This window comes from Hylobates moloch, unplaced genomic scaffold (genome assembly GCF_009828535.3).
Source record: "Hylobates moloch isolate HMO894 unplaced genomic scaffold, HMol_V3 SCAFFOLD_15, whole genome shotgun sequence".
Classification (NCBI taxonomy): Eukaryota; Metazoa; Chordata; class Mammalia; order Primates; family Hylobatidae; genus Hylobates; species Hylobates moloch.
Genome location: NW_026652290.1, coordinates 40383366 through 40408888, shown reverse-complemented (window position 1 = coordinate 40408888; position 25523 = coordinate 40383366). Strand labels below are relative to the sequence as shown.

General features: G+C 42.3%; 1 protein-coding gene across 1 annotated transcript in view; it reads left to right on the top strand.

Annotated features, from left to right (window-relative positions):
* The first annotated feature begins 4259 nt into the window (after positions 1-4259).
* Positions 4260-25523, top strand: part of SLC9A4 (solute carrier family 9 member A4) — a 59316-nt gene continuing 38052 nt past the window's right edge. Inside the window, exons 1-2 of the mRNA XM_032178152.1 lie at positions 4260-4515; positions 9350-9813. Coding sequence (XP_032034043.1) covers positions 4260-4515; positions 9350-9813 — 720 coding nt within the window. The remainder of the gene's footprint in view (positions 4516-9349; positions 9814-25523) is intronic.

Here is a 25523-nt window from a genome sequence, read left to right as displayed (position 1 = left end):
GCAGCTCTAGTAGAATATTGAATGGAAGTGGCAAGAGTGTATCTCCTTGCCTTGTTCCTGTTCTTTCAGGGAAATGTATTTAGTCTTTTCCTTTTAAGTATGATGTTGGGTGTGCATTGTCATGTTGAAGAAGTTTCCTTCCATTCCTGACCTGTGGAGTGTTTTTAAAATAAAAGGTTGTTGATTTTGTCAAATGCTTTTCTCAGTCTGTTGAAGTGGTCATGTGGTTTTGCCTTAATTCTATTGATATGCCTGTTACATGAAATAATTTTTAAATATTAAACCAACCTTGCCTTCCTTAGATAAATCCCACTTTGTATACATAAGTTTGAATTGTTACATCTTCTTGATAGAGTGACAGTTTTCTTTTTCTTAAATGTCCATCTTTATCTCTAGTAACATTTATTATTTTAAAGCCTATTTTGTCAGTGTAAAGCCACTCAAGCTCTCTTAGCATAGTGTTTCTGTAATATCTCTTTTCTCATTTTTTTTTTTACTTTCAACCTACTGGTATCTTTGAAACTAAAATATGACTTCTATAGACAGTATGTAGTCCATAATTTTTTTCTGCCTAAAAACTGGATATTTTAGATGATATCTTGCAGCAATTCTTGATGCTGCTTTCTCCCCCTCCCCCAACTCCAGGGCTTGTTGTTGCTTAATTGTTTGCTGTTTGTTTAGTGGCTTGGCTGGACTATATCAGCAAAGTCTATTTCCCTGTGCAGCTTTTTGTACTCATCCTCAGCCAGTGAAGCCTGGGGCATGGTTACAATACCCCTAAGCCCTTTCTCCCTTCCCCCAGAATAACAATGGTTTTAGCAGGCTTCTCTGACTTTCTTTCACTGATCTATTAAGCTTCTAGCTGGTCTGTTGTATCTATTGACATCACACTCAACTGTTAGCCTCCAGTAACTGCTGGCTGAAATGGCCTATTGTTTTCAACAATGCCTTGGTTTATAAATTACTCCACAGTCTGATCCAATTAAAGTCAGGCTCCTTTGCAGGGTAATCTTTGAGACCAGTCTTTGAGACATGTTATAGCCTCAGGAGAGCTCTTTTCAGCCATCTCTTTTTCTGGTTCTTCTGTTAAACTTCTAGTTGGTCTACTCTTTAACTTATTGCAATCATGGAGCTACTAGCTTTTCTTCCTTGCTCACAACCTAAATCTTCATTGTTTTTGACAGTGCCCTTAGGCTTGAACATCTCTATATTTTGTTCCAAATAAAGTTAGTCTACTTAGAGTTAGCTATAGAGTTCTCTGTTCTATAGCCTGTCTCCTCTCCTTGGCAGAACCTCTGTTCCACTACTGTGGAGATGGGGACAGAGATAGTAATCTACTTCTCTTGGAGTGATACCCCTGATGTGTGAGTGGGATGCTGGACTGGGGCAGTAGCCACTGGTCATCTTGGTTTATTTCCACTCTTGTAAAAACTCAGTTTTATGAATAAGTTGAGAGTTATCAGGGTCCAGTATTCCTAATTTGCTGTTTATGGGGTTGATTCAGTTACACTCGCCTGCAATAGAGTCTGTTCAATATATTGCTAGGATTGGGGTAGCGCAGAGTTTGGTTACGTGTGCTGACAACCTGACTTTTCTGGGTAGAAACTGTAGTCCTAAACTGGGATCTGGGATTAGAGGCAGCCCCATCCTCTTGGCTGCATTCATCCAGAATAGAGTTTTTCTCACATTGAGCTGAGGGTTGGGTAGAGAAAACAGGCCATGTCTTCAGGTCTTACCAATATTTAGAAGATTTTTTTCGATTTCTGTCTGCTCTTAGGACAATTTCCAGAGACTGGATGGTTCTTTTTGATTTTTAATGATCTCACCAGTTATAGTTGTTTCACTAGGAATTCTATGGTGCTTCTCATGCTGTCGTTCTGGAAGAGCTTCTCCCTTCTTCCCCCTTTCCCCTCGCTTTTGCTGCCCTTAGTTTGCACCTCTCATGGAAGCTTTGTCTCACATACACTTTCTGGGGACCTTATACTAAGAAATCATTTTAGAAAGAATGTTTGGACATCGGTATGAAAGTATTGCATGAGTGGAAGTGATGCCAATGGTTGATGAAGTGGGCTGCTACATCTTAACCTGGACCACGAGTTAGTAGCTGTTGCAGAGCTCAAGTTGTTCTCCTACCATCCTCCAAAGATTGACATTCTTACTCTGAGAGGGACTGGACTATCAGCCATCAGGTGATCATAAGGCTAAACGGGTTGCCATATACTCACAAAATTTGGAATTTTAGAGCAGGAAAGGGTTACTAGGTATAGACAGCATCTTTATTTTATAGATGAGAAAACTAAGGCTTAAACAGGTAATTTTCCAAAGCCAATCAGATAACTAATGTCTGAATACATAAGTCTTGATTCTTAGTTTTGGTCTTTCCACAAGGCACTATGTGAGACTTGCTCCCTCATTTCTTTTTTGAAAAAAAAGTACAATAAAACGTAAATAAAAATAAAACACCTATTATAAAGCAGCTTTCTATTAAAGGATATTCATATATTCTTTGAGAAAAAATAATTGACTCAATATGGGTACCCTTCTTGTAGTCCACCTGATAGTCTCATTTCAGTGACTGAATCTAGTCTATCCTGGAGTCAAACTGAAGGAAAAAGAAAAAATATTCATATGTGAACTTTTAATTCTATTGCCTCACTATGAATTTGCATCTAGGTGTTAGCCCTTCTCAACCATTCCTTTCTCAATTTCCCAGTGATGTTAGCTGAGAGTGTGTGTGTGTGTGTATGTGTGTGCTGGTTGGGGGGAAATCCCCTGCACTCACTAATATGAACTAAGAAAAAACAAAACACAAAGCATCTTGCAGTTTGATGTAAAAGAGATGTTGGGGTAGTATATGGATGATGTATTATTCTCATTTTTTACTGAGTATCAGTAATCATTGCCAAAGTGTTGTATCTTATCCTAAAAGAATAAGAAATGTAATTTAAAATGAAAACTAATATTTAACTGTCAACTATATGCCAAATTCTTTATTTGCTTTATCTCATTTAATGTTCCTAGCTACTCAATGGGGCAGAGATTTTCCTCCCCGTTTCAGATAAGGAATTTCTGAAAGGTAATTAACTTCACCAAGGTCTCCTGGCCACAAGTAGAAGAACGAGAAGTAGGCTCATAAAAATTATCTCAAAATTTTTTCATCAACACTTTATGATGCTGCTTCTTTTCAACAACAACAAATGTTTTTTAAATGGAAAATCTGGATGTGCCATGGAGTTTTACAAATCCAGGTCTGTAGGTGTATTTATGGAACTTGTTCTTTGGCTTCCTGTTTTTTAAAAATTATAGTGTAAAGTTCATAGAGATCTGGAACTTCATTCCTTCTATGAATGACTGCTCATGGAGTCTGGTAACATGCAAAAGTTTCAGTGTTTGCTACCATCCTTGTTGTTACCACCTCCTTCTTATCCTCCTTCTTCCTCATGTATAGAGACCATATGAGACAGTTTGCTGGACAATTCTGGTTTGTGCCTATAGCTTTGCATAATAATCATTATTATTATTCATTCCCCAAAGTGTCCTGGTTTAGATAATTTCATGGTCACCTTAATGTTCATAGCTGAACATGTCAAGGGTGTTGTATTGCAGGTGCCCACTAGGTGTCAGCAGTGTGACCTCCAGAGCACACTCAGAGAAAGGATTTCATTACAAAAGTCAAATCAGAGCAAATAATAAGTGCAGTTCAAGAGCTACCTGAAGCCTTGGTCATTCAAAACAAATGAGAGGACAGGGGGAGGAGAGAAGGAACAGGTGCAGATCGGGTAGCTCCTTCTTGGGATCTGATAGAGAGGGAAGGTTTCCTTTCCTCATTAGAAGGACTCCAGTGATCTGTGGAATGAGCACTACAGTATCCTTTTAAATTTTCACCCACAAGACAAAGCCAGTATGCAGTGAAATGAGGAAATGCCTTTAGGTGAAGAGATTTTTCTTCCTTTCACAAATTGCTCAAGTCATGATTGGATGGAGGTCCTCCAGGTAACTCCATGGACTTTAACAAGTCTATTGAATAACTGCGTTTGAGTTGGAAGCTGAGTTGCCTGAACAAAAATGATTTAAAGAAGATTAGAAAGTGTCTACATGCAGAGCTCAATAACACACTCGGAATCTTCTTGGGAGGACCCACGGACTGTACCTATATTACTTTTGACCCAGGTGGGTGCAGTCACTCTCTAGAAGCCTCCCTGACTTCAGATGTGTGGCACACATCCACACAGGGGTGTAGGTAGGAGAAGCCCACAAGAATGGCTCTGCAGATGTTCATGACTTTCAGTCCTTGGAATTCTTTGCTACTGCTAGTGGCTCTTGAGTGTTCTGAAGCATCTTCTGATTTGAATGAATCTGCAAATTCCACTGCTCAGTATGCACCTAACGCTTGGTTTGCTGCCGCTAGCTCAGAGCCAGATGAAGGGATATCTGTTTTTGAACTGGATTATGACTATGTGCAAATTCCTTACGAGGTCACTCTCTGGATACTTCTAGCATCCCTTGCAAAAATAGGTAAGTCCTTAAACACCTGGTTTGGCGAGTTATTTTTTTACATAAGATAGTGAATGTGAAAATGCCTTATAGATAATGGGCTAAGAGGATTTTTAACTGTTACTGCTATTACATTAAAAATTCTCTTCCCTTCAGTCAAGGGAAAGTTATAACTGCATTTTACTAAGCTATTTAATACTTTGAGATTGCGCTTTGAAATTTGAGAGCATACTTCTGGGAACTGGGCTGTGTTGGTTTCTTCTCATTTCAGGGTGACCACCATGTGACATTGTTGACATGCAAAACGCTCAAATTCTATGCTTTAAAAATATAGAGAATAAAGCACATAGACCTGGGCATGATGCAAGGTGGAATTTTCAGGAAGCACATAATGTTTCTTCTGTAAAATATTCTTGGCTATGTAATTGTGGGCTTCATCAATGACCTCATTGTTTATTCTTTAAAAGTAGCATGTGCTTCTTGCAAATTGACAGAAAGCAAAAAACAAGAAAACCATAGGCAACTCCTATCACTCAGTGATGGGATGTCAGGGTATATAAGATTATATCTGTCAGTAAAATATTAGTTTACACCTAAGCCAAGTGGGACCAGTGAGGCACCTCTAGTTTCCTTTGTGAAATAAAGTGAATTGAAGTTAATAGATTAAATTCCAGTCAAGGGATCTTTGTGTCAAAAACCAAAGAGGTGACTATACTCTGTGACTATTTAATCCCTAACTACACCCCCTTGTCTCTTTAAAACCAGCTTATTCTAAAGTGGAAAATTAATAAATTATCTCAAATGCTAAGCACAACATCTCCTTTGCCTTAGCTGTAAATTTCTTATTATTTGAGTATGTAGATTGCCTTATTGAGATAGAATCAATGAAACATTTGAATTCTTATTTATGTATATGTGTATATTTTCTCTAGGATGGGTGTGTAATGCGGGTTGAGCCTTGAGGTCTGGCAGTTACCTTCTGTGTGCTTTGGCTATTCACTTAGCTCCCTCCCCATGGGTGTTGGGGACACTGGTATAGGTGTCCCTTTTAGACTCTCCTTTATAGTTGCTATTCATTTTGAGCTAGTAAAGTGTGAATATTAAATAGGAATTGTTAGTTTGAAGAAGTCTTGTGAAATTTGCTTAGTGATTAAGTTACACAAAGGGTCTGACTATATTTTTAAGAGGTATTCAAGTAAAAATGACTTTCCAAATGGATAACATTCTCAGTTCAGAGCAGTCTAACATCTTTTGTGAAATCATATGGACACGGATTGTGTTCAAGGTGATCTTACTTGGTACTTGAGTTTTCCTTTTAAGACAATATGCTAGAGACTCTGTGTTCCCTGCTCCCCACTCCACAACCTGGCTTCCTCTTCACTGAAATGGCTCAAGTCGATCTGAGTACCAGGAAACTCGTCCTGTCACTGACTGGTTGTTGCTCTGTCTATCAATAAACATCTAAATGCAGAAAGGGTGCATTTTGTCTTGGTTTTATATTTGTGTAAAACCTAGCTTGTTTTGTAGAGGCATTGTATGCACCCAGATTCATTCTGTCTAGGAACGAAGAGCACTGTGAAAATATGATTATTCATAGAACTGTTGGTTTAAATGTTCTTGATTTTCATGATGTAATTTAACATACTTTAGAAAAAAAGAGTAGGCTATCAGGACATGCTTATTCAAGTACAATTTCATATTTACTAGTCTTCAAGAATTTAGATTATTTTTATATTCCATATGGACATGAGGAGTGAGGAGATAAAAGGGCCATATTTATTGAATATATACTACATGCCAAGTACTGGGCTGGTAGTTTTATGTATAAGGGCTTGTTCACTAGGGCCAAAATAATAATGATGATGATGATTTATAATTTTAACACTTAAGAAATTCATATGGGTTTTTAAAAATTATATTATAAAACGAATCAGAATAAAATTAATAATCATTATTATGATTCATCCTTTTATTCTTCATTCTATCAAGGTACATTTTCCGAGCACTCATGAAATATGTGGAAATGGACATGGTCCCTGACCTCAAGGGACTTGGCCTAATGGGGAAGATAGGTTAACTTAGTACTTACTGCCCGTAGATACTCTGACAGAAAAACATCAAAACTCTACCCCAATCCTTTTTAAAAAAACACCCAACTACACACTTATAAAACAAAGATAATGTAGAACAAAGATAATACAAAGCCACCTCAGACTTTGTGGTTTATCTTCTACTTCAGTTCCGCATCTTAGAACGTCACAGATGAATGTTCCTTGAATCTTTGGGAAGAACATAATTGTAGGGAGTTCTTTGACTTTCAGACAGGACTTTTAATATTTGTGTCCATTGAAGCTCTAAGGATTGAAACTGTAAATTTTAAGTGATTGACTCTATTGTCCATCATGAAAAGGAGAAGTTTTAAAATGTGAAAGGCATGTAGCATTTCCCTTTACAGGTCCCTACTTATGGATGTGTGGCCTCTTCCTGCTGCAACTGTGTAGAGAGCAGCTTGGCTTAAGGCAGGTAAATGTTGGATCCATTTCAGGAAACTGGATTCCTGGAAGCAGGGCCAAACTGGGGAGCCACAGGGCCTGAGAAAATCACGCTATGGATTCTTCCACCTCCTTTATATATTAAAAAAAGCTAAGTTTGGTCAAAATAAGCACTAACTGAAGAAGAAGGAGAAGGAAAAGGGTAAGGAGAAAGAGAAGAAGGAGGAGGTGGATAAGGAGAAGGAGAAGAAGGAAAAAAGAAGGAGAAAGAGGAAGAGAGTAAGAAGGAGCAGCAGGAGCTGGACAAAGAGAAGATGAAGGAGGAGGAGAAATAGGAGGAGAAGAAGAAAGAAGTAAAATAAAAAGGGGGAAGAGGAAATGCAGAAATAAGCAGTGATTAGAAAACGATGAGTTCATTCCTCCAGAAGAGGTGCTTACAGTGACCCTGAAGCCAAATGAAAGTGGGCATGATATTCCTTGGTGATAATTATACCCTGTTGTGTTTACTTGCTTACTTATAGTGAATGGAGAAGTGCAAAGCCATGGTCAGGGAAGTTCATATCATCTTTGAATGGGTGAATCTAACAATTCCCAAGGAGACATTTGCTGGCTCCCCATGGCCTGTGGCTGGAAGTCCACCGCCTTCCTTAGGTTTGAATTCAAGGTCTTCCATTATTTGTTTGAAAATCATTTTTCAAGTCTTCTCCTGACACTTTTCCCAATTCAAAGGTTGCTCCAGCCAGGTGAATCCCCTCAATGAATGTCAAAGATAGCTGGCTAGGCCATTTCTTCCTCTCTTCTTTCAGTCTTGATGTCCTCCCCACCTAAAATCTTTCCCAATCTGTTACCCAAATATGAAAATCCTCGTCATTCTCCAACAACTTGTTGAATTTCTTCTCATGAAAAAACTTCTCTGATAAACATTTAACTGTTTATTCATTCATTTATACACTTACACATGTTTTCAGCAAATAGGCCAGCTGTTGTGGACAAGATACTATGCTAAGCATTTGGGGAGATATGAAGATGTAAATCATTCTGCCCTAGTCTGGGGAGTTTCCACATTAGTAGGAGACATGAATCATGCACAAAAAATAGTAGACAGGGATTATTGTTACTAGACAGAGTCAGATAAAATGTTTTATTATTATAATTCAGAGGGAGATATGAACTCAGGAAGAAGCTAGGGAAAGCTAAGCCTCAAAGGATGAGCAGGACTTAAAGGGACCAAGGAAAAGGACAATCCAAGCAGTGACAATAGAATGAGAAGACAAGAAAGAGGCCTGCAGAGTGACAAGGCCCTTTGGCTGAATGCAGGCTATGTAAAGATAGTGCAGAGTGTATGGGAGACAGACTTGGAGAGAGCCCCGTGGTGATCTGCTGAGCTCTGATCTCTCACCATGTTTGTTGATACGTTCAATATACCCTTCATTATATACTTACATGTCATCTTATTTGTTCATGTCTTGTTTCTAAAACTTTATCAATAGTGAGAATTGCAGTTGTCTACCTCTTTGGTCTTCCACCTGGCGGTACTTAACATAGTCTTTGCACAACTAATACCCTTGGTTTACAATCCAGAAGTTGCTTTGTGTGCCTTCAGAATCTTAGGTGGGAATTGAGACAATCAGAGACCCATGGTGTAGAAAAATCATCTGGCAGTAGAGTGTGGTGAGATTGGAGGTCAAGAAGACAATGCAATCATTAGGATGAGAAATGGGGAGATCCTAAATAAAGGCAGTGGCCAAAGAAATGGAGAGGAGGGGATAGATTTTAGGTGCAGCAAATGAGAGTCATGACATAAGAAATAAATACAGAGCGGATTGCATGAAGGGTCACTCATGAGAATGCGACCTGATTTCCCTCTTCAGTGGCTGACCAGATAGCAATGTCATTGGTTAAACACAGGAGACAAAATAAAGGACTTTTAATTTTTGTGTATGTGTTTGGTGAAGAGGGAAATGAGGTCAGATAAGTTTGGAACAAACTGAGGTTTTGGTGACTATGATAGATTCTGCATGAGCTTGAAAGCTGGGCTTGCATGAGTGCAAAAGTTTCACCCTCGTTTCTCGTTTTCCCTCATGCACCCTCGCAGGTCCCTGTAAGATTGGAAAGCAGGAATGAGGATGGGAGAGGGGGCAGCTGGCTGAGTGATTCTGTGACCTGCACTGAGCTGGGCATGTTACCTACTGATCTTATTGGCGACCCTCATGACACTACCAGTTCCTGCTACAGATGGGACGCTGAGGCTGAGATGCCAGCCAGCTTGTACATGGTCCTGTCTGCTTGACTTTAAAAGACCTCAGGTACACCCAGACCGTTTAGTTTGCAAACACCTAACTGTGCTCTCCGCTGTTCCGCAGGCTTCCACCTCTACCACAGGCTGCCGGGCCTGATGCCAGAGAGCTGCCTCCTCATCCTGGTGGGGGCGCTGGTGGGCGGCATCATCTTCGGCACCGACCACAAATCGCCTCCGGTTATGGACTCCAGCATCTACTTCCTGTATCTCCTGCCGCCCATCGTTCTGGAGGGCGGCTACTTCATGCCCACCCGGCCCTTCTTTGAGAACATTGGCTCCATCCTGTGGTGGGCAGTACTGGGGGCCCTGATCAACGCCTTGGGCATTGGCCTCTCCCTCTACTTCATCTGCCAGGTGAAGGCCTTTGGCCTGGAAGACGTCAACCTGTTGCAGAACCTGCTGTTCGGCAGCCTGATCTCTGCCGTGGACCCCGTGGCCGTGCTGGCCGTTTTTGAGGAAGCGCGTGTGAACGAGCAGCTCTACATGATGATCTTTGGGGAGGCCCTGCTCAATGATGGCATTACTGTGGTGAGATGCCATGTGCCCGCCCGGCTGCCGGGGGAGATGAGGGTTCGGGGTGGGGCTGGGGACCGGAGGCTTTGGAGAGGGCTCCAGTGTGGCTCAGGGCAGCAGGACAGGGATGAGCTTCAGCCCATGCGGTGTGGTCTGAGTTCTGGTGAATTTCCTTGGGATCTGCATTGCCTACATAACGGTTCACTCACACTGCTTTTCATTCACAAACCAACTAGTTTCTTTAAAGAGTGGAAAAGGAGAGCGCACGTATCATTCTTGAATTAAATGTACTTTTTCACTTAGCAAACAGAAACGTTGCTAATGGCCCTTCTGGGGTTTCACGACAGCTAAAGCAGAAACTGATGTTTTTATTCTCTCTCCATCATCAGACCTCACTCTCATTCCCTTTATATGCATTTTTGTTTTGTTTTTAACATACCACATTAGATTAGGTTAAATAAAAGATAAGGGTCAGGGAAGAGATGACAACAGATTTGTGAAAATGTGTTTGTTTTTGTATCACTCAGTTGCAGGACTTATATGGAAAAAGGTATGAGGCGATTTTGCTTATGAGTCTTTCTGGTGGGGAACTGAGAAGGACGTACAGGCTTGAGCAACACCCAGCATTAAGGCTCAGGGGATGTCTGTAGGCTGGGGGTGCTGGAATATTGAGAACTAGCCAGTCCCGTTTCTCAGTTTCATTAATTACTACAACCTTCAGTTGTTAGACAAGAAGACTTTTATACATACTTTTATATACTTTTCTTCTTCTTATTATTTTTTTTTGAGACGGAGTCTCGCTCTGTCTTTCAGGCTGGAGTGCAGTGGCGCGATCTCGGCTCACTGCAAGCTCCGCCTCCCGGGTTCACGCCATTCTCCTGCCTCAGCCTCTCCGAGGAGCTGGGACTACAGGCGCCCGCCACCACGCCCGGCTAATTTTTTGTATTTTTAGTAGAGACGGGGTTTCACCGTGGTCTCGATCTCCTGACCTCGTGATCCGCCCGCCTCGGCCTCCCAAAGTGCTGGGATTACAGGCGTGAGCCATCATGCCTGGCCTCTTATTTTTAAATTTCTATCACAGCACATAAGTAATACTAGAATACATTTTCACTGTAAGAATCAGACAGTACAAAACTATACAGCATGAAACACAAAAGCTTCTGCTTGCCCTCACCTCCTCCTCTATGCAAGAGGGAACCACTTTTATCAGCTTGGCCTTTTCCCTCCTGTCTTTGTTATATGCATATATAACATTTTTGCAAATCTTTTATCATCTATGTGTGTGTGATCTGTATTTTTTAATATAAAGTGGGTGGATTTTATGTATTGCTTAGATATAACAAGTCTTTCCGTGTCTTGTTTTTTTTTTTTCTTTTTTTTTTTGAGGTGGAGTTTCACTCTCGTTGCCCAGGCTGGAGTGCAATGATGCAACCTCGGCTCACTGCAACCGTGTCTGGCCCTCTTTCTATGTCTTTTCAGCTATTGTGTAGTATTTCATAGATTCAGTTACAGTAACTTATTTAACAGTTTCCTGATGAATGGGTCATTCAGGTTGTTTCCAATATTTCATTCTTACAAGCAGTGTTGAAATACATATTGAATATTCTTTTTTCTGCATGCCTCTCTCTTTGCATTCGTGTTTTATACGGTATTTTATTAGAAGTGAAATTTCCAGTTTAAACAGTATGTACATTTAACAATTTAAAATGTGCTGCTGTTTTAATCAGTCCTATCTGCCTCCTTGGTAAATAAGAGATTCTTACTCTAAGGTTATAGATGGCCAAACACATGACACCCAACACTGGGCAGATGAGACTGACAACAGTTTATCAGTCACCTGTACTTACCTAAGGGGAGGAGGATGCCACATGCCCTGCAGGGCCACACAGAGGCTGCACTTGGGAACAGAATGAACAACCAGGAGCTGTGGGAGGCAGGCTTTGTAGTAACAAGAGGGTGAGGTGCTCCCTGGTTCTCACAGGAGGAGGTGATCGAGTTGTTGGAATAATTTTGCAGGTTGGCAGGGACCTAAGACCTTCTACTCAGGAAGAAGCAGGAACTGTGCCTGCTACCCTTGATAAGGAGGGTGGTTTGGCTGGGGGCACCTTATCCAGGGATCGGAGTGGGGAGGGAAACTTGCATGTAGACCAGCTGAGGCGCTGATAATTTTGCCAAATATCGAGGCAGTACCTGATATCAAACCTTAATTCCAGGCCCTGGACCACAGCTGTCAAGATTTTCCAGAAAGCCTTTATCAGCTTATACTTCCTTAGACAGTGTATTGCACCCGTATTTTCTTATATCTTTGACAAGGGACATTGTTTCCTTAATGTTTTCTAATGTCATGAGCAAAAAGGATTTCTCATGTTTGTTTTAATTTGCATGATAATATTAAGCAACTTTTCAGCAACTGCAAATCATGACTCCGTCACATGCTGTACATTGAAAGCTCATGTCCTTTCAGGGTTGACAAACTTAAAAAAATACAGGACACCAAGTTAAATTTAAATTTCAGATCAACAGTGAATACTTTTTTTTAGTATGTCATATCCCAATTTTTATATGCAAATGTTGCGTCTTGCTCATTTTTCTTTGGGACCACTTGCTTAAAAAAAGATTTATAGAAATCCATTAAATTACCTTACCTTTAAACTTTTCAATGTCCCATAAAGACCAAATATTTTCTTCCATTCTATTATTTAAATTTTTTTAGATTATGGTATCTTTTACCCTATAGAAGTTCTAAACTTTTATATAGTGAAACCTACTAATGACTCTTTTTTGCTCCTTGGTTTAATATTTTGCTTCCAGAGATTGTGTCTAACCAAAAGACATGCAAACATTCTGTTTTTAATTTTTTTCCCATTTACAATTTACTAATTCATTTGGCAAGCAAGATCTTTTTTTAAAAAAAACTTTATGCAAAAATAGTACAGAGAGGAAAAGTCCCCTTTGATAAGTAATCTGAGCTATACCTACGGATTTCCTGAGTGAAGGAGGCCCATACATGAAGCCAGATGTCAAATCACTTGTTCATAACGAGAATCCCTAACTTTTGAGGCAAGGCACTAGAATCTTCAGGCTGGTGCATTCTACCCTTGTGGGCAAGCTTCACAAAAAGCCACATTGTCAGGAAGCTGCCCGGGGAGCCTGGACTCCAGACTGTCATAGGATTCAGGGATTTCATTTCGCAGTGTCTGGTCCTCAGGCCGTGTGTTTCAGCATCACACTGGTGGGACTGATGAGTCTTCAGATCTCCAGTCCCATTTCACACCCTCTGACCCAGACTGTCTGGGAGTTGAGCCTAGAAACCTGTGTTATTAAAACCTCAGATGACTGCTGAAGTTTGAGAACTATGGATTTACTGCCTTTAGGTTGAGAGAAGCTGATATATGTTGATATAAAGTGATGATACACCTAGAACAAGGACCATATCCATCTCCCCAGACCACACTGGATTAGTCTCTGAGATCCCCTTTCCCCAACCCATTCCTTCTATAAATACTGTCATACTTTCAGTTTTGTTACAAATGAGTAAGTGTCCTTGTCTGGGAATCCATTCCATCTCTTAAGGTAGCCCCCCTGACCCATGATATGTCCATTTCCTAGTTCATCTCCCAGAGATAACCTTCTTTCACTCAGATCCAAGTTTTTTGGAGGTTATTTGGTTACTCTCACCCACACTACTGACAATGTCCCAGAGCGTGTTCATCTGTGACAAGACCAGGGACACCCCTTGGAAGTCCATTCTGAAGTAATTATTCAACCTCTCCTTCATAAATTATTACAGAGGTCAAGATACTACTAGATAAATACCATCTCTTTAATGTTCACAGCATATTCTTTATTCATCAAAAACTCAGATATAATCTACAAAAGTTATTGCCAAGGAAGAGTCTTTATCAATTACCAAGGAAAGCATTTGACTTCCTCCTGAGTTGTCTCTAGATTTCACATGGAGAGCCAACTCCGGCTCGGTTTCTGGTTGGGGTTTCTTTGTTAGCAACATGTGTTTGACTTCCCCAAAGTTTAATTGCTTGGGGGAGACATTTATAAGAATGATCATTTCAGGATAAAATTATAATTTTCAAGCGACCGGAGTATCTGCTGAGGACACTGTTGTGACCTCTGCTGGGCAGAGCTGCTGTTGTGTTGGCTCCGTGGAGTTGTCCACACGTCAATCTTGGGCCACTCTGTGGTCACCCACAGCACAGTGAGTATTAAGTGTGCACTGGCACTGCTGGGTCCCTAAGTGAAACCAGAGAAGCCCCAGGGCCATATTTAGAACACTGCTGAAAAGGAACGGGTACTTGCTGCTGTCCAGTTGTATTTTGAGCTAAGGGCCTCGACCTCACCCTTTCATTGAGGAAGAAGCCTTCTTGGGGGAAGCAGTCACAAGCATGCCTTTTCGGCAAGGAGGCTGAGTCATCCAGAAGGTGGCCTGTGATTGTGGGTTACATGTGACAACGCTGCAGATCTTCATCCACGAAAGAGTTGCCTTCCCACCAAAGAGAAGAGGTTGCTCCCAACAGTCGAAATATTGATGAATCTGATTCTCCAGATCTCTTGTCCCACTTTTTTCTCCATCTTGCTGAATATTTTAGGTTATGACACTAATCACCAGAACACACATGCGCTTAATGGTAGGCAAAAGGAGGGAGACAAAACCCAGATAGCTTTAGTGTCCTCACCCACCACCATACACAAATGGTTATAACGTGAGAGGATGGATACAAGAATTAGCTTGACCTTAGTAACTATCTCACCATGTACAGCATACATATATACATATATATAATACACACAATATACACACACATACACATATATATACATATATAATATACAGAAAAATATCTAATATATATTTATATATTAACATATTAGCATATATATTAACATCATGTTGTACAGCTTAAATATATACAATTTTTTATTTTAAAAAAAGAACATTTCTAAAATTGCATAAACAATATCCCTAATTAAATCTCATGGCCAAAATCACAGCAGGAAGACAGGTGCATCTACTATGTCACTTTTGCATTTATTAGTGTTTTATTAAATCTTTTGCTTTTACTAAGAGGCATGACCGAGGGCCCTTACTTCATGAATGAAGACAATAAGGCGGCCGGGCGCGGTGGCTCACGCTTGTAATCCCAGCACTTTGGGAGGCCGAGGCGGGCGGACCACGAGGTCAGGAGATTGAGACCACGGTGAAACCCCATCTCTACTAAAAAATACAAAAAATTTAGCCGGGCGTGGTGGCGGGCGCCTGTAGTCCCAGCTACTCGGAGAGGCTGAGGCAGGAGAATGGCGTGAACCCGGGAGGCGGAGCTTGCAGTGAGCCGAGATTGCGCCACTGCACTCCAGCCTGGGCGACAGAGCGAGACTCCGTCTCAAAAAAAAAAAAAAAAAAAAAAAAAAAAGACAATAAGGCAAAGGGGGTTAAAATAAACTGCACAAGGACACACTGCCTGAACAATGACAGAGCAGACACGGGTGTGCACAGCTCTCCCTCCTCCCAAACTTTTTCCTTTTTTCCTTATCTTTTGAATTTTCCACTCATGGAACTGGGAGGGACAAGAGAGAACCCACTTGCTACCGATGAGGAGACTGGGCTGAAGTCCAGTGAGTGAAGCCAGTGTTCTTTCTGCAAAACAGTGTGGCTCGAGGCAACATTCTAATCCTGTTGTGCCTCCTCTTGCTGTAAAATTGGGATAATGACATTCTTCAGCTCATAGGATCACTGGAAAATTTATATTCAGCTCTTAGCAGAGTGAATGCCCAGCCTGGAGTACACACTCAATGAATGCTGGCCATGACTTTGTACTGAAGCAGCTCCAGGACACTGTTTAGTGGTTGGCTCATTCTGAACAAGCAGCTGATTTTAAATATGGCACCACCTCACAGATGGGAGGGCGGATTTTTCTTAGATTTATAATCTGCCCTCGTTTTCTTGGATCAGCTTGCTGGATAAGTAACAAAGTGAGGCCACCAAGCTTTCTATCACCCCCAGCTCCTTATCTCCTCTACCTCATCAGAGAGGTCAAAGGCCCAGACAGGCCAGGGCTGAGGCTGGAACCCAAGCCCAAGCAGCCTGACTCCAGGGTGTCTCTGCTCTTGACTGCCACCTGGTACTTCCCCTTTTCCTCATCCCTCTCTCCCCTCCTACTCTTGCCCCCTCCTCTGGTGACATCCTCCTGGCTCTGGATGCCACTTTCTAGGAGGATAGTGGGAGGGGAAGCGGAGCGAAATGTTCTGAGCACTGGGCCAGTCACCTTGATGGGTGCTTCATGCTGTTTTCCTTATTTAAGCCTCATGGCACCTTAATGAAGTGGCGATAGTACACAGTGGTTAAGGACAGAGACCCCCTGGACACAGACTGTCTAGGTCCACATCTCTGTACTGACCCTTCTCGGTCCTTCAGGCCTCTTGGGTGACTTAGCAGATCACCACGTGCCTAAGTTTCTTCACTGTCATTTTTGTTATAAAGACACAGATTATCATAGAAGTCATTTATCTATTCATTCACTAGAGTTTATTCTATGCAGCTCAGTATCCCAGAGACAGAGTAAAAAGTCATACTCACTGCTTTGCCCAGCCAGCAATTCCCTTTGGGTGAGGCAATCAGTGGCAACAGTTTCTATCAAAGACCATTGACCTTTCATGCAGTTTGCCATTTGCCCTCTATTTATTGTGGATTCTTGCTGCTAGCATTAGATCCTATATCTCCTGATCCCTCATGCTAGAATTCCTTTGCCCTCTTCTCTTCTCATCTGTCTGTCCCTGTAGCAACATAACTTTGCTGGCTAGTTGCCTGTTGGCTCTCTTAATTTCTCTGCATGCTATTCCCTCCTGCAGTCACAGGACTCAGCATCTAGAATGGAGCATTGCAGAGGGGCTGAGTCAAGGGCTCTGGTGGAAGAAGGAATGCAGCGGGAAGAGTGAATAATGATGAGGCGGCAAGCAGTGGGGACTAGGAGAGGTGGGCAGGGGATGTGTTGGCCCTGGGGCTGGCCTGCTGCCCAGGTCTCTGTTTCCAGTGACTGAAGCCCTCTTTCCTCAAGCCCCCAAGAGGGAGCAAACTGGGGTGATTTTCCTCAAATTAACTGTCACCACCAAACTTCAGAGTTGCTTCCTGAACCTAAACGCTAAGGGTGGGATAAAATCAGGGGCAGGCATGGGCAGAGGGAAGAGTCCCAGGGTCCTATCTCTCCTTCCCCACACCTTGTCATGCACGTGTCCTGCACCCCCACTGTCCTGGCCACAGGGCACATGAGGGGAACCACGTATCCAGCCTATTCATTTGAGGGCAAATTTTCTTTCATGATTCTTCCTGCTTTATATTTTCCTGCCTCAAAAGGGACCCTTACTCTATTACTTCTTATTCAAGACGTAGTAAAGCATAGCCAAAAGCATGGATGGGAAGCTATATGCTTCATTGCAGGTCCTGACTCCACTCCTTGCAAGCTGAGTGACTTCGGTGAATCACTTACCCTCTCTGGGCCGCAGTTTCCTTTCTGTAATATGGAGATAGGGTTGATGGAGAGTTAAAATGAATTGATACACGTAAAGCATTTAAAATAGCACGTGGCACAGAGTGAGCCCCTGTGATTGGTGTTATTCCTCCAAGTCCACCTGCATGAGTACGTTTGAGCCACAGAGCTCTCCTGACACCCTAATGATGCCACATCGTCGTGTCTGTCTATCTGAACATTGCAGTCTCAGCTTTTCCTAGAGAAGAGCTATATGTGCACTTGAACAGAATCTTGAGGGGAGAGTAGGCATCTTTTCCTTGTCTTCTTTATATTTCCTTCCATTTTATTCTGATTCCAAGGATGGGAGCCAAGAGGAGATAGCTTTACCAGGAGACAGTTTCCTCTGGCCAAGAATATAGGGAGCTCACTGTGTATGGGGGACATGGGCCTACAAGTTGCATGATCTTGGGACCCAATCCTTTTGTGCCTCAGTTTCCACATATGTAAGATGAGAATGATTAATCTGACTCCAAAGGGTGATTGTGAGGATGTTGTGAAATGAGACTCTGGATGCCTGGCTCAGGGCAGGTGATACGCAAATGTCCCCTTGCCCTTCCTGTGTGCCAGAGTTGGGTCCACACAAGAACAACCATCTGCCAGGTGTCTGTCAGGCATAAAAATGGAGATTACGCCTAAACTTCAGGCAGAAAGGGCCATGCAGCCTTGATTGTTTGGCTTTGGGTGCCTGGGAGTGAATTCCACAACCTGCAAAGTCTCAGCAAGTACCTTATCTGTGAGGCTCTCCCCTGGGGCTGCTTCTGACCTTCTGTTGGGAAGGGCAGGAGTCTGGTGCCCACCTAGCCCAGACATGGGTCCCAAAGGATTCAGGCATTTGCCTTCAGGCATGCACTTTCAGCCAAAATATTTGGAGGTTTTCATGGTGAACTTCTCAGCTCACAGCTGGTGTGTGTGTGTGTGTGTGTGTTTGTGTCACAGGCACAGGGAGAAGTAAACCGAGCGAGAGAGAAACAGAGAGAGAGAGATGCAGCAACCACTATGGCTTGTGATGAAGAGCTTGGACTTGGCTGGGGAGGTGGGAGGACCTGGGAGAAGTGAGGAGCATGTCAGTGCAGGTCTCAGTAAATGAAGGAGAGTGTTGCAGGGGGCAGAGGTTCACCAAATCTGACTCCTAACCTTCCACAACAGGCAACCCCTTTACTTCCTGCAGTTGTGGAGTCTAAGCCGCAGACTCGCCCTTTAAGGAGCAGCCTGAAGGGTGTGGGCTAATCCTTGGGAGGCATGCTAAAGCAGGACAGGGCTGGACGGGCACTGTATTATTTCACTGCAATGCCTCCCATTTGATTCATCAAACACTTGTTTGGTTCATTTTCTTCTGGCTAAATAAACAGAATGGTTGAAGTTTGAATTGTACAAATTGGCTTTCAACTAGACTACACTGTGAGCTACCTAGGAGTAATTAGAACTCACTTCAGGTCACAGGCACAAGAAAAAAGAAAAAGCCTCTCTGGTTATCAAGTTGTCTTTTCTTTGTCAGGAGGTGGGGTTGAGCAGCTATGGACACGGATTTGGAAGAGAAACAGGGAGAAAAGCAATGTCTCTTTAGCTTTTTAGGGAGTAATCAGAAAGAGTGCAGAAAAGAGCATGGGAGAAGTTCTCTCCTGCCAGCCTTGCCGAGTGCCTGGGATGCAAAAGCAAACAAGCTTCCTCTCCTGCCTTTGAGGAGCCGCAGCTATGAACACATGACTTATTTCTTTTTGTTTGTAAATTATTCCTTTTAACCATGGACCTGCTTGTTCTGTGTTTTATTAGAACGCTTTCTAGCCACAGAGAATTCCTAGGAGGTTGCATAACACATTAATAGAAATTCCTGACTTGAGAGAAAAGCATAGAGCTTCAAGCACAGCCTGGGGACTTTCCTAGTCCTGTGGTTTTCAACAGCTGTCCCACCCCCAACAACACCCGTTCATGCATCCTTAAGGGTCTGTGGATGTGTTGGGCTCCAGTGGGAAAAAAAAAACATGCCTGGTGTCACGTGTAAAACCCCATGAGTTGGCTGTTTGGGAGGTGCTGGCTGACAAATAGTTTCCTTATAGCTTCCTCCATGGTTGCATAAATGGATGACATCCAGCAGAACCTGTTACACAGGCCTGGATGGGAGCACTAGATCCAGGTGATGGGTGAGGGAGGAAGCCATTAACCCTGCCTCCAGGCTGGGGTAATCCATACTTTCCTCCTTACCCCCCAGGACCAGCTTTGGTTGTTGGTGAGTAATAGGTTAATACCACTGAGAGAGCTGAGAGACCGTGAAATCTAACTCCTTTTTTTTTTTTTTGAGAGGGAGTCTCGCTCTGTCACCCAGGCTGGAGTGCAGTGGCGCAATCTCGGCTCACAGCAAGCTCCGCCTCCCAGGTTCACACCATTCTTCTGCCTCAGCCTCCCGAGTAGCTGGGACTACAGGCGCCCGCCACCATGCCCAGCTAATTTTTTGTATTTTTAGTAAAGACGGGGTTTCACCATGTTAATCAGGATGGTCTCGATCTCCTGACCTCGTGATCCGCCCACCTCGGCCTCCCAAAGTGCTGGGATTACAGGCATGAGCCACTGCGCCCAGCCTGAAATCTAATTCCTTTATGTTAACAATTAAGTTCAGTCGTGTCTGGTGGAGCCAGAGGTCCCCTGAGTTCTAATCCTCCGTCCATCCATCCATTCATTTATCAAAAAATATTACTGAGCTATTACTTAGGGTCAGACACTGCTTGTTCCACTAAGCCAGAGCAATCTCCCTCTCAGAAAAAGCAAATTACAGAGCTAGTCTTTAGTGAGTTTAAATCTATCAGTTACAACTGACGCTTGCTTTTATGGCTAAAAGAGTTTTGAAGTTAAGTGGCTTTTAAACTACCTTTTGTATCATGCAGGTGAACTGACACTAGATGGTGAAAGATAGTCCTAAAGTCATTTGCTTCAAATTGATGTGGGGAGTGAAGGAGGAGAGGGATTTGCATAGACTAAGGGGTGGTAGACTCAGGCGGGTTCTTGGATGGCACCATGGGTGAGGAACAGGTGTTGGTGGAGGTGGATGATAGTATTAGGTTGGTTTTTAATTGTTGAGTCTTAGAAACCTACAGGCAATTGAAAGAAATTGTTCAGCAGTTACAGAAATGAAAATCTAGATCCTGGGCCAGAGCTTAAACAAGATGCATGTTTGGAAGTCATTGGCAAGTAGGTGATAATTGCAGCTATGAACTATGGCAATCCTCCATCTTTCTTCAAGTTCGGAAGAGTTTCAAACTTTTTAAATTGAAAAAGAATTCCTTAAAGAAATGTCATTGCTGTGCACTAGGTCAATAAACAGGATTTATTGATACACATACTTTTCTCTCATCCTCATTACATGTTCTGACATCTATTCAGTTCACCAGCTTGGCCTCCGTTCACTGAACTTGGAAAGAACGAATGTCCAGAGATCTCAACCCCATGAACATGGATGAACACCTTGTTTTACTTCCCTATCCTGGGCTTCAGGTCTTTTTTTCCCCTCATTTAGGAGTAAGGTGAAAGAGCTTCCTCTCTTCTGCCTTTTACATTGTTATGCGAGCTTGCTAGTTAATTGCTGGTCTTCTTAGTGGGTTTCCTTTTGTGGTCGGAGAGTCAGAGTAGGTGGTTGCCAAAAAACTGCCCATGACAGAGTTTACTATGCCAGAGCTCCTTAATACAAGCTAGAAAATGAACTGGGTTCATCATTTAATTTTTTGAGTCAGGTTGCTGACTACAGGTCTTTATGATATTCTTTGCATTTTTCCATTATCTGGCATGCAGGAAAGATCATTTTTATTGTATTATGTTGTGACTCTTAACTTCCAATGTTTTTCTTTTTTTTAACTTGACAGTAAAACAAATAAAGGGTCAGTAATTAGGCTTTTTGTTTTAAGAAACTGAGTTATGGCAAGCTCAAGCAGTGAAGATTAATTATAAAGGTATGCAAGGCAATGAGGAAGACCCCGCTAGGGCTGCTGTAATAAAATAGTGGAGATTGGGGGGCTGAAACAACAGACTTTTATTCTTTCATATTATGGAGGTTGGAAGTCCAAGACCAAGATGTGGGCAGGGTTGGTTTCTGTTGAGGCCTCATTCCTTGACTTGCAGGCAGCTACCTTCTTAGCTTTGTCCTTATGTGGACTTTCCTCTGTGTGACCCTCCCTAGTATCTCTTCATTTTCTTATAAGGACACCAATTATATTGGATTAAGGCCCCACCCTTATGATCTCATTTTAACTTAATGACCTCTTGAAAGATGCTGTCTCTATATGCAGTCACGTTATCAGGTACTGGCAGTTAAACTTCAACATACAAATTTGGAGAGGGGGGCATGATTCAACCCATAGCTGACCCCTCAGGAACCCAGGAATAATAAGTGCTTTATGATGAAGTGTCACAAAGGTTCATCTAGAACCAAGCTGCTTTTAGGAATTTCAGAAGCAAGAGTTCACAGATCTTTTACCATCAGGATGAACTTGATTATGCTGTGTAATAAGTATCTCTCCAAACCTAAATAGCCAAAAACAACAAAGATTTATTTCTTGCTTGTACTATTTGCCTTTTGCTAGCCAACAGGTCTCCCCCTTCTTAATGGTTACTCAAGGTCTTTAGCTGATAGGGCAGTTTACCATATTGAACATTGCTGGTCACTGTGCTGGAGGAAAGAGAGATTTCTGGAGGGTCTCACCTCAGCAAGCAAATGCTCCATTCTGGAAATGACATATATCTCTTCTATTTGAAGCTCTCTCTTGTCATTCTTTCTTGAGAAAAAAACAAACAAAAACTCTCAAACTCAAAAGTTGGCCAGGCGTAAACACATGGTGACAACCAACCTCAAAGAGACTAGAAGTGACACCCTACAATGTTCCTAGAAGGGAAAGAAATATTGGATAAGCAGTACTAATAGCTATTACATTGTCATTTCAGAGCCTCATCAGGGATGCATTTGGTCACTCACTCACACTCTGCTGCTTTTCAATTGAATTTTTTTATTTCTCTTCCCATTTGTATTAATGCATTTTTTTTTTTTTTTTTTTTCTATTAATGAATACCCGAGACTGGGTAATTTATGAAGAAAAAGAGGTTTCATGGACTCAAGTATCACATGGTTGAGGAGGCTTCACAATCATGGCGGAAGGCGAAGCAGGAGCAAAGGCACATTTTACATGGTAGCAGGCAAGAGAGCATGTGCAGGGGAACTGCCCTTTATAAAACCATCAGGTCTTATGAGACTTATTCATTATCACGAGAACAGCATGAGAAAAACCCACCCTATGATTCAATTACCTCCCACTGGGTCCCTCCCATGACAAGTAGGGATTATGGGAGCTACAATTCAAGATGAGATTTGGGTGGGAACACAGCCAAATCATATTGTTTTACTGCTGTCCCCTCCCAAATCTCATGTCCTCACATTTCAAAACCAATCATGCCTTCCCAATAGTTCCCCAACGTCTTAACTCATTTCAGCATTAACTCAGAAGTCCACAGTCCAAAGTCTTATCTGAGACAAGGCAAGTCCCTTCCACCTATGACCTTGTAAAATCAAAAGCAAGTTATTTCCTTCCTAGATACAGTGGGGGTAAAGGCATTGGGTAAATACACCTGTTCCAAATGGGAGAAATTGGCCAAAATGAAGGGGCTGCAGGCCCCATGCAAGTCCAAAATCCAGAAGGACAGTCAAATCTTAAATCTCCAAAATGATTTCCTTTGATTCCATGTCTCACATCCAGGTCATGCTAATGCAAGTAGCTTCCCATGGTCTTGGGCAGCTCTGCCCCTGTGGCTTTGCAGGTTACAGCTCCCACCTCCCCCACCACCCCGGCTGCTTTCATGGGCTGGTTTTGAGGGTCTGTGGCTTTTCCAGGTACAAGCTGTCAGTGGACTGCCATTCTGGGGTCTGGAGGCATCTGGCCTTCTTCTCACAGCCCCACTAGGCAGCACCCAAATGGGGAGTCTGTCTGGGGGTTCCAACTCCACATTTTCCTTCTGCACTGTCCTAGCTGAAGTTCTCCATAAGGGCCCTGCCCCGTAGAAAACTTCAGCCTGGACATCCAGGCATTACCATACAGTCTATGAAATCTAATCAGAGGTTCCCAAACCTCAAATTCTTGACTTCTGTGCGCCCACAGGCCCAACACCCTGTGTAAGCTGCCAAAGCTTGGAGCTTACACCCTCTGAAGCAATGACCTGAGCAGTATTTTGGCCCCTTTTAGCCACAGCTGGAGCTGAAGCAGCTGAGACACACCGCACCATGTCCTAAGGCTGCATAGAGCAGGGGGGCCCTGGCCTCAGTCCAGGAAACCATTTTTTCCCTCCTAGGCCTCCAGCCATGTGATGGGAGGGACTGCTGTGAAGGTCTCTGATATTTCCTGGAGACCCTGGAGACATTTTCCCTATTGTCTTGGTGATTAACATTCGGTTCCTCATTACTTGTGCAAATTTCTGCTGCAGGCTTGAATTTCTCCCCAGAAAATGTTTTTTTCTTTTTTACCTCATAGTCAGGCTGCAAATTTTCCAAACTTGTATGCTCTGCTTCCTCTTGGATGCTTTGCCTATTAGAAATTTCTTCTGCCAGGTACTGTAAATCATCTCTTTGAAGTTCAAAGTTCCACAGATTTCTAAAGCAGGGGCAAAATGCTGCCAGTTTCTGCTAAAACATAAAAAGAGTTACCTTTATTACAGTTCCCAATAAGTTTTTCATCTCCATCGGAGACCACCTCAGCCTGGACTTTGTTGTCCTTATCACTATCAGCATTTTGGCCAAAGCCATTCAACAAGTCTCTAGGAAGTTTCAAACTTTCTCACAGCTTCCTGTCTTCTGAGCCTTCCAAGTCTCTTGGAAGTTCCAATCTTTCTTGTCTTCTTCTGAGCCCTCCAAATTGTTCCAAACTCTGCCTGTTACCCAGTTCCAAAGTCACTTTCACATTTTTGGGTATCCTTATAGCAGTACCCCACTCTACCTGTACCAATTTACTGTATTAGTCCATTTTCATGCTGCTATGAAGAAATACCCAAGACTGGGTAATTTATAAAGAGAAAGAGGTTTAATTGACTCACAGTTCCACATGACTGGGGAGGCCTCACAATTATGGCAGAAGGCAAAGGAGGAGCAAAGGCACGTCTTACATGGTGGCAGGCAAGACAGCACATACAAGAAACTGCCCTTTATAAAACCACCAGACCTTGTGAGAACTCACTCACTATCATGAAGACAGCATGGAGGTAACCATCCCCATGATTCAATTACCTCCCACCATGTCACTCCCCTAACACATAGGGATTATGGGAACTACAATTCAAGATGAGATTTGGGTGGGGACACAGTCAAACCATATCACCACTCCAGTTAGCTTCCATATCATCCACTCAATTATCCTTTCCCTTCTCTTAGTTTCTATTTTTCAGTTTTTCTGTCCCACAACTCATAGTTGTTCATGGTCCCTCATTGTCCCCTAATCTATCTCATTGTATTTCTCTAGTCATTCATTCCAAATCAGTTATGTTTGTGACAGAAAAAAACAGTTACCATAGCTGCAATCTGGGCAGAGGGTTTCACCTCAGACTACTTCCCAGACCCCAGTCTATAGATAGACTTCTTGAGGGTCTGTCTACTCTCACCCTTGAGTGGAAAGTCCCCTGTTAAAAGTAATGTAGTCAAACAAGACTACCCCTTCCTCAGATGCTATGTCCTACAGGGATCCATGTGCATGGTGGGGACCATAACTATCATGACTATGAGGGTTGGTGGTCACAAAAAAATGCAATTAATTATGATTAGGGCCTCAGCTATCAGTGTCAAATGAATCCATACGATTTAATATTATGACTACAAAGAGCCTTCTTACTTTGGTTCTTAAGGACAGTTAAAAGTCAGTACATTTAATGAACTGACATGGCTATAAGGTTTCTTTATTTTATATGAAGTGGTATAATGTTAGTCAAAAGTATACTGTACAAAGTTAAGGATGTTACTGTAGAGCGTCACTAAACATGATGCAAAAAATTTGGTCAATAGACAAAATTAAAATAGAATTCTAAAAAGTATTCAGTAAATAAAAATGAATGCAGGAAAAGACAATAGACCAGGAGTGAAAGGGAAAAGAAAAAAAATATAGTAATATGGTAGATCTAAATCTAACCATAACAATATTACATTAACTGTTAATGGACTAAACGCTCCAATCAAAA